Genomic DNA, 13,174 nt, shown 5'->3' with positions numbered 1-13,174 from the left:
ATTATTGTACTTTTATTTGATAGACGTCGATACGTATGACTCGATTTTATGGTACAATACTGAGCCAACAAAATATTCAAATAAGATTTTAGTCAAATGTATACAATTATTTAATTATACATAATAATTATAATAGTTTACTGTTATAATAATACTCGCTTAGCGATTATTTCACTCCTTATACTTACACATAAATTTCCGTTAAATAACCGTAGCACCAAAACCCTCGTAAAATTTTGAATTTTGTATTATATACAGAACTAGGGACCTGCCCCGGCGTCCCGGGTATAGCTTATATGCATAAACCATTGAGATATTAATACAAGTATAAAGAACAAAAAAAATGTATCGCAATGATCAGCGGCTATAGCTTCTTGAAATTGAACCTACTTACGCAACACAATGACCAATCACAACAAGTTAGTGTTGAAAAAACGGGACACTGGCTATGATGGGTTCATTTTTTGGATGAAAATGAACCCATACATAATTTTGGCGCTTTATATGTTAAAACTCAATTACTTGAAAATGTGGGTTGCCTTTTACGTAAGTAGGTCTAATTAATTGTGGTCTGATAATACCGTATGTGTAGTAATATGTAGACCAAACCGCGTGCAGTTTAACATAACATAAATAACAGTCGAGTTGTCGATGATTGGCAAAGACTGGAGCAAAAAGTACCGGTCGTTGTCAGTTCTATACGTAGCAATAATAGCTCAATAGCACACATATCACTACAAATCTTATGTCTATGTTGCATAATATTCGTTCGCCAAATAAATAGAAAATGCGCGAAAATAATTGATTTAAGAGTCTCTTTGGATTTGAGAATGACAAGCGCCCGTCAAGCGCTGCCAACTGCTTGCGTAGCTTAGAAAATTCGCGGATAGCTTCAGGAAAACGTATAAGTTTTTTATTTAATTAAAATATTCTAAGCGAGAACGAAACATAGACATCCATCCATATACTTATCAAAATAATTGGTTATAAACTTATGCTTTGTATGATTGTGCTAAAACGCAAGTGCGGCTTGTTCTAATTACTTGGCGAATATTTTATATTCAAATAATATTTTTATAAACACAAACTTGCAGAATATTCGTTATTTCTTTACACAATATCAGTAATCAGTATAATTCAGTATCACTCATAAATCACTATATGAAATAATAAGAATATAATATACGAAAAACTTAGCTGCCTGCTGTGGGCTATCTAGTAGTAGCGGAAATCATTGGACTTATGATTGGTCCTAACATATTATGGTTATATTAAGCAATCGGTTATTATCCATAATAACCGATTGCTTACATTTAAAGTAACGTATATATTATCTTTAGATTGAGATTGCAGTTATTAGATCACACAATCATCTGTACTTTTAAGAAATTAATTACAAGAAATCTAATGATGCCTAGTAATCTAGGCAACACTTCTATCAAATTACAAAAATATGATCATAACATCAATAGTATAAAGTGTATTAGAATAAAATTATTTTGCATTCATTTGAATTGATGCAATTTTACCCAGTGTAACTTAACACCTTAATTTGTGCTGTAGTACTTTTACAGTTGAACACTAAGGTTAATCATCGTTCATTTACTTGTCCCAGCCTCGCTCTCAATCATCGTATCTTTGCCGGTACTAGGGCCAAAATTACTTTTTTCTTTAACATTCTCTGCGCTATTGCTAGACTTTCGATCACTTTTTTCACGAGTACGATGTTTGGTAGATTTAGAATGATGCTTGCTTTTTTTATCACGACGCTTACTACCAGACCTATGCTTACTTTTTTTGGCACTGCGATCCTTATTACTACGATCAATATCTTCTACATTATCTATATTGGTTTGGTCTTGACGAGAACGAGATTTATGTTCATCTTCAGTATCTTTCTTAGACTTTGACCTATGCTTATTTTTCTTTGTGCGATGTTTTTTACTTGACTTTCTACTTTTTTCCTTGCTATTTTTCTTACTTTTAGACTTATGCTTGCTTTTTTTGACATGTCGACCGTTGCTACCACTACGCGAATTTCCTGGACTTTGGTCTTTACTAGAACAAGAAAGACGTTTACTTTTCTTCTTCGTATGATCTTTCCTGAATTTAGATCTAGACCTATGCTTACTTTTGTTGGTAATATCTTCATCACTATTATTACCGTCATTAGGTATTATTGAACTCAGATCCGTACTAGTGCCAGGCTTTGGTATCATGGGATTTAGACTAGTACTATTCTCAGGTACCATACCGCTTTCACGTTCACTAGTGCTGGACTCACGTACCATAAGGCTTCGATCTTCACTAGTGCTGATCGCAGATACCATAGGGTTTTGATCTTCACTAGTACTACACTCAGGTATCATAAGGGTTTCACGTTCACTAGTGCTGCACTCAGGTACCACAGGTATTTGTCCTTCACTAGTGCTGCACAAAGGTACCATAGGGCTTTGATCTTTTCTAGTAGTACACTCAGGTACCAAAGCGCTTTGACTTTCACTAGTGCTGCACTCAGGTACCAAAGCGATTTGTCCTTCACTAGTGCTGCACGTAGGTACCATAGGACCTTGATTTTTACGAGTACTACCCTCAGGTACCATAGCGCTTTGATCTTCACTAGTACTATACTCAGATTTCACTGGCCCGTGATTTTTGCTGTTACTAGGTCGGCTCATATCTCTGTGCTCTATGTATGTGGCGGAACTATCTGTACTTGAAGTAGGCGAACCCTCCATTGTTTTCTGGCTTTGATCTTGATCATTACTTTGCTTGCGTGTTATAGTGTCGTGTACTTCAGTAGCGCTACGCTCACTTTTATCTACCTTTTGATCTTTATGACCGCTATTCATTTCGCTCGTGCTAAGCGATACACTTGTATCTTCGGTCGCACTTTTGGCTCTTTTTCTTACTTCCACTTTATCTTTACTACTATCAATAGGCCGACGCGAACTTATATTTTCTTCACGATGTTTTGTACTGGCACTACGATCTTTCTTTTTCGAGTTCTTTTTGGTAGAACTCGATACGTGTGCTTTTTTTCCTGACGACCTATCTTTTTCAGCGCTAGGCTGCCGCGAACTTTTATTTTCGTCGTGATGTTTGCCGTGTTTTGTACTAGCACTACGATCTTTTTCAGTTTCCTTTTTCTGACTAGAACTTGACACATGTCCGCTATTTTCTGAGCTTAGATCGTCATTAGCACTACGCTTTACTGGCTCGGTGCTATGATGATCAGTACTTTCTTTTCTTTTGCTTGAAGTTTGTTCTTCGCTTCGTTTGCTTTTATCCTTACTATGGTCTTTCCTAGTTTTATGCTCTCTTTTCTCGGATTCAGGCTTATGTTGAATTTTACTCTTGCTATGAACTTCTCCACTTACTTGCTCTGTACTAGTTCCAGATACACTTATTACAGAGGTCTGCTCTGCTTTGACAGAAGGTTCGTTGGATATTTTATTGCTGTCATTTTCTCTACGCTTAAGTTTCTCTGACTCATATTTTTTGCTGTTATCCGGTTGGCTCATATCTTGTTTAGCGTCATCTTTTTGGAATTTAATTGTAGCGATACTATCTTTACTGGACCTAGATGTACATTTTATTGTTTTTTGGCTTTGACATTGATCACCTTGAGTAGCGCTACGCTCACTTTTATCTATCTTTTGTTTTTCAATAGTGCTACGCTCACTTTTATCTATCTTTTGTTTTTCAATAGTGCTACGCTCACTTTTATCTATCTTTTGTTTTTCAATAGTGCTACGCTCACTTTTATCTATCTTTTGTTTTTCAGTAATGCTACGCTCACCTTTATCTATCTTTTGTTCTCCAGTAGTGCTACGCTCACTTTTATCTATCTTTTGTTCTCCAGTAGTGCTACGCTCACTTTCATCAATCTTTTGTTTTTTAGTAGTGCTACGCTCACTTTTATCTATCTTTTGTTTTTCATGACAGCTTTTGTTTTCGCTCGTGCTAAGCGTGATTCCTGAATCTTCGGTTGCACTGTGTTTCTGACTAGCACTTTGGGATCTTTTTCTTTCGCCCTCATCTGTACTTACAACACTAGGCCGTCGCGAACTTTTCTCGTCGTGATGTTTACTGTGTTTTGTACTGGCACTACGATATTCCTCTTCAGTGTTCTGTTTCTGACTAGAACTTGACACGTGTCCGCTGTTCGCTGAGCTTAGGTCATCATTAGCACTACACTTTTCTGGCTCGGTGCTACCTTTTCTTTTAGTAGTTTGTTCTTCGCTTCGTTTACTTTTCTCTCTACTATAATCTTTCCCAGTTTTGTGCTCTCCTTTCTCTGATTCAGACTTACGTTTAATTTTACTCTTGCCATGAACTTCACCCTTTACTTGATCTGTACTAGCCTCAGATACACTTATAGCTTTAGTAGCGCTACGCTCACTATTTTCCATCTGTTGTTCTTTGCTAGCGCTACGCTCACTTTTATCTATGCTCTGTTCTTTAGGACTACTTTTCTTTTCGCTCGTGCTTAGCGAGATACTTGTATCTTCGATCGCACTGTGTACCTGACTAACACTTTGGGATCTCTTTCTTGTTCCCCCTTTATCTGCATCTCTCTTAGCGTCATCTCTCTGCTGTTTATTTGTGGCGGTACAATCTTTACCGGAACTAGATGTACATGTTATTGTTTTTTGGCTTTGACCTCGATCACCTTGAGTAGTGCTACACTCACTTTCATCTATCCTTTGTACCACAGTAGCGCTGCGCTCACTTTTACCCATATTTTGTTCTTCATGACCGCTTATCTGTTCGCTCGTGCTAAGCAAGATTCTTGAATCTTCGGTTGCACTGTGTTCCTGACTAACACTTTGGGTTTTTTCTCTTGTACCCGCATCAGTACTTGCTACACTAAGTCGTCGCGAACTTTTTTTCTCGTCGTGTCGTTTACTATGTTTTGTACTAGCACTACGATATTCCTCTTCAGAGTTCTTTTTTTGACTACAACTTGACACGTGTCCGCTGTTCTCTGAGCTTAGATCATCATTAGCACTACGCTTTACTGGCTCGGTGCCATGATGATCAGTACTTTCTTTTATTGTGCTTGTAGTTTGTTCTTCGCTTCGTTTACTTTTCTCTCTACTGTAGTCTTTCTTAGTTTTATGCTCTCCTTTCTCTGATTCAGACTTATGTTGAATTTTACTTTTGCTGTGATTTTCACCCTTTACTTGATCTGTACTAGCCTCAGTTACACTTATTACTGTACTTTTATCTATTTGTTGTTCTTTGCTAGCGCTACGCTCACTTTTATCTATGCTTTGTTCTTCAGGACTGCTTATCTTTTCGCTCGTGCTAAGCGAGATACTTGTATCTTCGATCGCACTGTGTTCCTGACTAACACTTTGGGATCTCTTTCTTGCTCCCCCTTTATCTGCATGAGCTCCCTTAGCGTCATCTCTCTGCTGTTCATTTGTGACGGAACAATCTTTACTGGAACTAGATGTACATTTAATTGTTTTTAGGCTTGGACCTTGATCACCTTGAGTAGTATGCTCACTTTTATCTATCTTTTGTTCCAGAGTAGCAGTACGCACACATTTGTCTACCTGTTGCTCTTGAGTAGTGCTACTCTTACGTTTATCTATATTTTGTTCTTCATGACCGCTTTTCTTTTCGCCCGTGCGAAGCGAGATACTTTTGTCTTCGATCGCTACCTGTCTAACACTTTGGGATCTTTTTCTTGCTCCCCCTTTATCTGTATTAGCTCTCTTAGCGTCTCTCTGCTGTTTATTTGTGGCGGAACAATCTTTACTAGAACTAGATGTACATTTAATTGTTTTTTGGCTTTGACCTTGATCACCTTGAGTAGTGCCACGCTCACTTTTATCCATCTTCTGTTCTTTAATAGCGCTACGCTCACTTTTATCTGTCTTTTGTTCTTTAGTAGCGCTATGCTCACTTTTATCTGTCTTTTGTTTTTCATGACCGCTTTTCTTTTCACTTGTGCTAAGCGAGATTCCTGAATCGTCGGCTGCACTGTGTTCCTGACTAACACTTTGGGATCTTTTTCTTGTACCCTCATCTATACTTATAACACTAGACCGTCGCGAACTTTTCTCGACGTCATGTTTACTGTGTTTTGTACTAGCACTACGATATTCCTTTTCAGAGTTCTGTTTCTGACTAGAACTTGACACGGGTCCGGTGTTCTCTGAGCTTAGATCGTCATTAGCACTACGCTTTACTGGCTCAGTGCTATGATGATCAGTACTTTCTTTTCTTTTGCTTGTAGTTTGTTCTTTACTTCGTTTACTATTCTCTTTACTAGTTTTATGCTCTCTTTGCTCTGATTCAGACTTATGTTGATTTTTACTGTTGCTATGCTCTTCACACTTTACTCGATCCGTACTAGCTCCAAATAAACTCATAACTGTTCTTTTATCTATTTGTTGTTCTTTAGTAACGCTACGCTCACTTTTATCTATCTTTTGTTCTTTAGTAGCGCCAAGTTCAATTTTATCTATCTTCTGATCTTTACTAGCGCTACGCTCACTTGTATCTATGCTCAGTTCTTCAGGACTGCTTTTCTTGTCGCTCGTGCTAAGCAAGATACTTGTATCTTCGATCGCACTGTGTACCTGACTAATACTTTGGGATCTTTTTCTTGCTCCCCCTTTGTCTGAGTGAGCTCTCTTAGCGTCATCTCTCTGCTGTTTATTTGTGGCGGTACAATCTTTACTGGAACTAGACGTACATGTTATTGTTTTTTGACGTTGATCTTGATCACCTTGAGTAGGGCTACGCTCACTTTTATCTATCTTTTGTTCCACAGTAGCAGTACGCTCACGTTTGTCTACCTGTTGTTCTTGAGTAGTGCTACGCTTACTTTTATCTATCTTCTGTTCTTTAATAGTGCCACGCTCACTTATATCTGTCTGCTGATCTTTATTAGCGCTACGCTCACTTGTATTTTTAGTTGCACTGTGTTCCTCACTAACACTTTGGGCTCTTTTTGTTGTACTCTCATCTGTACTTATAACACTTGGTCGTCGCGAACTTTTTTTCTCGTCGTGATGTTGACTGTGTTTTGTACTAGCACTACAAGATTCCTTTTCAATGTTCTGTTTCTGACTAGAACTTGACACGTGTCTGCTGTTCTCTGAGCTTAGATCATCGGCACTACGCTTTACTAACTCGGTACCATGATGATCAGTACTTTCTTTTATTTTGCTTGTAGTTTGTTCTTCGCTTCGTTTACTTTTCTTTCTACTGTAGTCTTTCCTAGTTTTATGCTCTCTGTGTTCTGATTCAGACTTATTTTGAATTTCACTCTCGCTATAAACTTCTGTACTTACTTGATCTGTACCAGCTCTAGATTCACATATTACTGTACTATTGTCTTCTCTAACATTACGTTCGTTGAATATTTTATTGCTGTCAGTAGCACTAGGATCAGGTTTCACTGACTCATGATTTCTGCTGTCACTAGGTCGGCTTACATCTTGTTTAGCGTCAACTCTCTTCTCTGTATTTGTGGCTGTACTATCTTTACTAGAACTAGATGAGCGTCTCATTGTTTTCTGGCTTTGACATTGATCACCTTGAATAGCACTTCGTTCACTCTTTTGTTCTTTAGTAGCGCTACGCTCACTTTTATCTGTCTTTTGTTTTTCATGACCGCTTTTCTTTTCGCTCGTGCTAAGTGAGATACCTGAATCGTCGGCTGCACTGTGTTCCTGACTAACACTTTTGGCTCTTTTTCTTGTACTCTCATCTGTACTTACAACACTAGGTCGTCGCGAACTTTTCTCGTCGTGATGTTTACTGTGTTTTGTACTAGCACTACGAGATTTCTCTTCAGAGTTCTGTTTCTGACTAGAACTTGACACGTGTTCGCTGTTCTCTGAGCTTAGATCATCATTGGCACTACGCTTTACTGGCTCGGTGCTATGATGATCAGTACTTTCTTTTCTTTTGCTTGTGGTTTGTTCTTTGCTTCGTTTACTTTTCTCTATGCTGTGGTCCTTACTAGTTTCATGACTGATTTTCTCAGATTCAGCCTTATGCTGAATTTTATTCTTGTCATGATCTTCACCACTTACTTGACTTGTACCAGCACTAGATTCACTTATTACTGTTCTTTTTTCAATCTCCTGTTCTTTAGTAGTGCTACGTTCACTTATATCCACTTGTTGTCCTTTAGTAGTACTACGCTCACTTTTATCTCCCTTTTGTTCTTCAGTAGTACTACGCTTACTTTTATCTATCTGTTGTTCTTTAATTGCGCTGCGCTCACTTTTATCTTTTTTATGTTCCACAGCAGCACTACGCTCACTTTTGTCTGTCTGCTGATCTTTATTAGCGCTACGCTCACTTGTATTTTTGGTTGCACTGTGTTCCTGACTAACACTTTGGGCTCTTTTTCTTGTACCCTCATCTGTACTTACAACACTAAGTCGTCCCGAACTCTTTTTCTCGTCGTGATGTTTACTGTGTTTTGTACTAGCACTACGATATTCCTTTTCAGTGTTCTGTTTCTGACTAGAACTTGACACGTGTCCACTGTTCTCTGAGCTTAGATCGTCATTAGCACTACGCTTTACTAACTCGGTGCCATGATGATCAGTACTTTCTTTTCTTTTGCTTGTAGTTTGTTCTTCGCTTCGTTTACTTTTCTTTCTACTGTACTCTTTCCTAGTTTTATGCTCTCTTTGTTCTGATTCAGACTTATTTTGAATTTCACTCTCGCTATAAACTTCTGTACTTACTTGATCTGTACCAGCTCTAGATTCACATATTACTGTACTATTGTCTTCTCTAACATTAGGTTCGTTGAATATTTTATTGCTGTCAGTATCACTACGATCAGGTTTCACTGACTCATGATTTTTGCTGTTACTAGGTCGGCTCCCGTCTTGTTTAGCGTCATCTCTCTTCTCTGTACTTGTGGCTGTACTATCTTTACTAGAACTAGCCGAGCGTCTCATTGTTTTCTGGCTTTGACATTGATCACCTTGAATAGCACTTCGTTTACTTTTATCTATCTTTTGTTTTTCATGATCGCTTTTCTTTTCGCTCGTGCTAAGCGAGATTCCTGAATCGTCGGCTGCACTGTGTTCCTGACTAACACTTTGGGATCTTTTTCTTGTACCCTCATCTGTACTTATAACACTAGGCCTTCGCGAACTTTTCTCGACGTCATGTTTACTGTGTTTTGTACTAGCACTACGAGATTCCTCTTTAGCGTTCTGTTTTTGAATAGAACTTGACACGTGTCTGCTGTTCTCTGACCTTAGATCGTCTTTACGCTTTACTGGCTCGGTGCCATGATGATCAGTACCATCTTTTTGTTTGCTTGTAGTTTGTTCTTTGCTTCGTTCACTTTTCTCTATGCTGTGGTCTTTACTAGTTTCATGACTACTTTTCTCGGATTCAGACTTATGCTGAATTTTATTCTTGTCATGATCTTCACCACTTACTTGACTTGTACCAGCACTAGATTCACTTATTACTGTTCTTTTTACAATCTCCTGTTCTTTAGTAGCGCTACGTTCACTTTTATCCACTTGTTGTCCTTTAGTAGCATTGCGCTCATTTTTATATTTCTTGTGTTCCACAGCAGCGCTACGCTCACTTTTATCTGTCTTTTGTTTTTCATGACCGCTTTTCTTTTCGCTCATGCTAAGCGAGATTCCTGAATCGTCGGCTGCACTGTTTTCCTGACTAACACTTTGGGCTCTTTTTCTTGTACCCTCATCTGTACTTACAACACTAGGACGTCGCGAACTTTTCTCGTCGTGATGTTTACTGTGTTTTGTACTAGCACTACGATATTCATTTTCAGAGTTCTGTTTCTGACTAGAACTTGACACGTGTTCGCTGTTCTCTGAGCTTAGGTCGTCATTAGCACTACGCTTTACTAACTCGGTGCCATGATGATCAGTACTTTCTTTTCTTTTGCTTGTAGTTTGTTCATCGCTTCGTTTACTTTTCTTTCTACTGTAGTCTTTCCTAGTTTTATGCTGTCTTTGTTGTGATTCAGACTTATTTTGAATTTCACTCTCGCTATAAACTTCTGTACTTACTTGATCTGTACCAGCTCTAGATTCACATATTACTGTACTATTGTCTTCTCTAACATTAGGTTCGTTGAATATTTTATTGCTGTCAAGATCACAACGATCAGGTTTCACTGACTCATGATTTTTGCTGTTATTAGGTCGGCTCCCATCATGTTTAGCGTCATCTCTCTTCTCTGTACTTGTGGCTGTACTATCTTTACTAGAACTAGCCGAGCGTCTCATTGTTTTCTGGCTTTGACATTGATCACCTTGAATAGCACTTCGTTCACTTTTATATATCTTTTGTTCTTCAGTAGCGCTATGATCACTTTTGTCCATCTTTTCGCTCCTGCTAAGCAATATATTTGTATTTTCGGCTGCACTGTGTTCCTGACTAACACTTTGGTCTCTTTTTCTTGTATCCTCATCTGTACTTACAACACTAGGCCGTCGCGAACTTTTCATCTCGTCGTGATGTTTACTGTGTTTTGTACTAGCACTACGATATTCCTTTTCAGTGTTCTGTTTCTGACTAGAACTTGACACGTGTCCACTGTTCTCTGAGCTTAGCTCATCATTGGCACTACGCTTTACTGGCTCATTACTATGATGATCAGTACTTTCTTTTATTTTGCTTGTAGTTTGTTCTTCGCTTCGTTTACTTTTCTTTCTACTGTAGTCTTTCCTAGTTTTATGCTCTCTTTGTTCTGATTCAGACTTATTTTGAATTTCACTCTCGCTATAAACTTCTCTACTTACTTGATTTGTACTAGTTCTAGATTCACGTTTTACTGTACTATTGTCTTCTCCTACATTAGGTTCCTTAAATATTATGTCAGTAGCACAACGATCAGGTTTCACTGACACGTGCTTTTTGCTGTTATTAGGTAGGCTCCCATCATGTTTAGCGTCATCTCTCTTCTCTGTGCTATCTTTACTGAAACTAGATGAGCGTCTCATTGCTTTCTGGCTTTGACATTGATCACCTTGCATAGCACTTCGTTCACTTTTATCTATCTTTTGTTCTTTAGTAGCGCTACGTTCACTTTTATCCACTTGTTGTCCTTTAGTAGCATTGCGCTCATTTTTATATTTCTTGTGTTCCACAGCAGCGCTACGCTCACTTTTATCTGTCTTTTGTTTTACATGACCGCTTTTCTTTTCGCTCATGCTAAGCGAGATTCCTGAATCGTCGGCTGCACTGTTTTCCTGACTAACACTTTGGGCTCTTTTTCTTGTACTCTCATCTGTACTTACAACACTAGGACGTCGCGAACTTTTTATCTCGTCGTGATGTTTACTGTGTTTTGTACTAGCAGTACGAGATTCCTTTTCAGTGTTCTGTTTCTGACTAGAACTTGACACGTGTCCACTGTTCTCTGAGCTTAGATCGTCATTAGCACTACGCTTTACTGACTCGGTGCTATGATGATCAGTACTTTCTTTTCTTTTGCTTGTAGTTTGTTCTTCGCTTCGTTTACTTTTCTCTCTACTGTAGTCTTTCTTAGTTTTCAGATTTATGTGATCTGATTCATATTTATGTTTAATTTTACTCTCGCTATGAACTTCTCCACTTACTTGACCTGTACTAGCTCTGGGTTCACATATTACTGTACTATTGTCACCTCTAACACAAGGTTCGTTGGATATTTTATTGCTGTCATTATCCTTTTGCTTAGGTTTCAATGATTCGTGTTTTTTGCTGTTACTAGGTCGACTCATATCTTCTTTCTGCTCCTTATTAGTGACTGTACTATCCTTACTTGAACTAGATGAACGTTTCATTGCTTTTTGGTTTTGTCCGTGATCATCTTGATCATTGCTTCGTTTTCTTGTTTCAGTACTTTGTTCTTTAGTATCTATATTTTTTTCTTCATAAAGTTTTTTTTTCGCGCTCGAGCTATGTAAGATTTCTGAATCTTCAGACTCACAGTGTTCCTGACTAATGCTTTGCGTCCTTTTTCTTGAACACTTAATTAAACTAGGCCGCCGTGCTTTTTTAAAGTTTTGGCGTTTACCGTGATTTGTGCTAGCATTGTAATCTTCTTTTGCAGTGTTATTATTTGTATTAGAACTAGATACTGGTCTACCTTTTTCAAAGCAAGGATCGTCGTTACCACTAGCTAGATCTATGCCATGTACATGATACGTATCTCGTTCACTAGTACTTTGGCTGGGGTCGTTATATGTAGATCCTAAGTCTCTACTGGTACTTGGGCGGGGGTCTCTCAATGTAGATCCAAAGATTATGCTAGACCTCAGCCAGGGGTCATTAAATGTAGAACCAAAGTCTCTACTGGTACTTGGACGCGGGTCGGTTAATGTAGATCCAAAGTCTCTACTGGTACTTGGGCGGGGGTCTCTCAATGTAGATCCAAAGATTATACTGGAGCTCTGCCAGGGGTCATATAATGTAGAACCAAAGTCTCTACTGGTACTTGGGCGCGGGTCGGTTAATGTAGATCCCAAGATTATGCTAGTGCTTGGGCGGGGGTCTTTAAATGTAGCTTTAATGTGTCTACTGGTACTTGGGCGGGAGACTTTCAATGTAGATCCAAAGTCTCTACTGGTAATTGGGCGGGGGTCTTTCAATGTAGATCCGAAATCTTTGCTAGAACTACGTCTAAACTCACTTGTTGAATCATAGTATCTACTGGTACTAGATTTTGGCTTAATAATTCTAGCTGTGATAGTACTAACAGTTGGCCCGTAAACTTTAACTGAGCTTGTACTAGGCCTAGGCTCACTTGTTGATTCGTAGTATCTACTGGTCCCAGTCTTTGAATTATTAACTATAGCTGAACTAGTACTAGGCCTAGACTCATCGCCTGTAGCTTTGAAGATTGTCGGATAATAATTGTCCATCATAAACTCGTAAGCTACACTAATTCTAGGCCTCGCTTCACTCGTCGTAGCGCCACCGTCACTACTGCCGCGGAGGTTCCGGTCGCCCGGTATCGTATTGCAATCCCTATCGATATTAGATATCGGTTCAGTTAATGTCGTACCATTATCCCCATCGGTACTATCTCTCGGCTGAGCTAAATCTCTATCAATAGGCCTACTTCGACATATTATGGAACTGTAATTAGATTTAACATCGTTTAATATAGTTTTATAAAGGCTAGTCCTAGGTGCGTGTCGGCCGATGT

General features: G+C 38.7%; 1 protein-coding gene across 1 annotated transcript; it reads right to left on the bottom strand.

Annotated features, from left to right (window-relative positions):
- Nucleotides 1-79: 79 nt before the first annotated feature.
- Nucleotides 80-13,173, bottom strand: LOC142975637 (uncharacterized). The gene has a single exon (XM_076118616.1). The coding sequence runs from the start codon at nucleotides 12,888-12,890 to the stop codon at nucleotides 1,599-1,601; it is 11,292 nt and encodes a 3,763-aa protein (XP_075974731.1). The 5' UTR covers nucleotides 12,891-13,173; the 3' UTR covers nucleotides 80-1,598.
- Between the last annotated feature and the right edge of the window lies 1 nt (nucleotide 13,174).

Source organism: Anticarsia gemmatalis, chromosome 9 (assembly GCF_050436995.1).
Source record: "Anticarsia gemmatalis isolate Benzon Research Colony breed Stoneville strain chromosome 9, ilAntGemm2 primary, whole genome shotgun sequence".
NCBI lineage: Eukaryota > Metazoa > Arthropoda > Insecta > Lepidoptera > Erebidae > Anticarsia > Anticarsia gemmatalis.
This window is presented reverse-complemented; position numbering and strand designations above follow the sequence as displayed.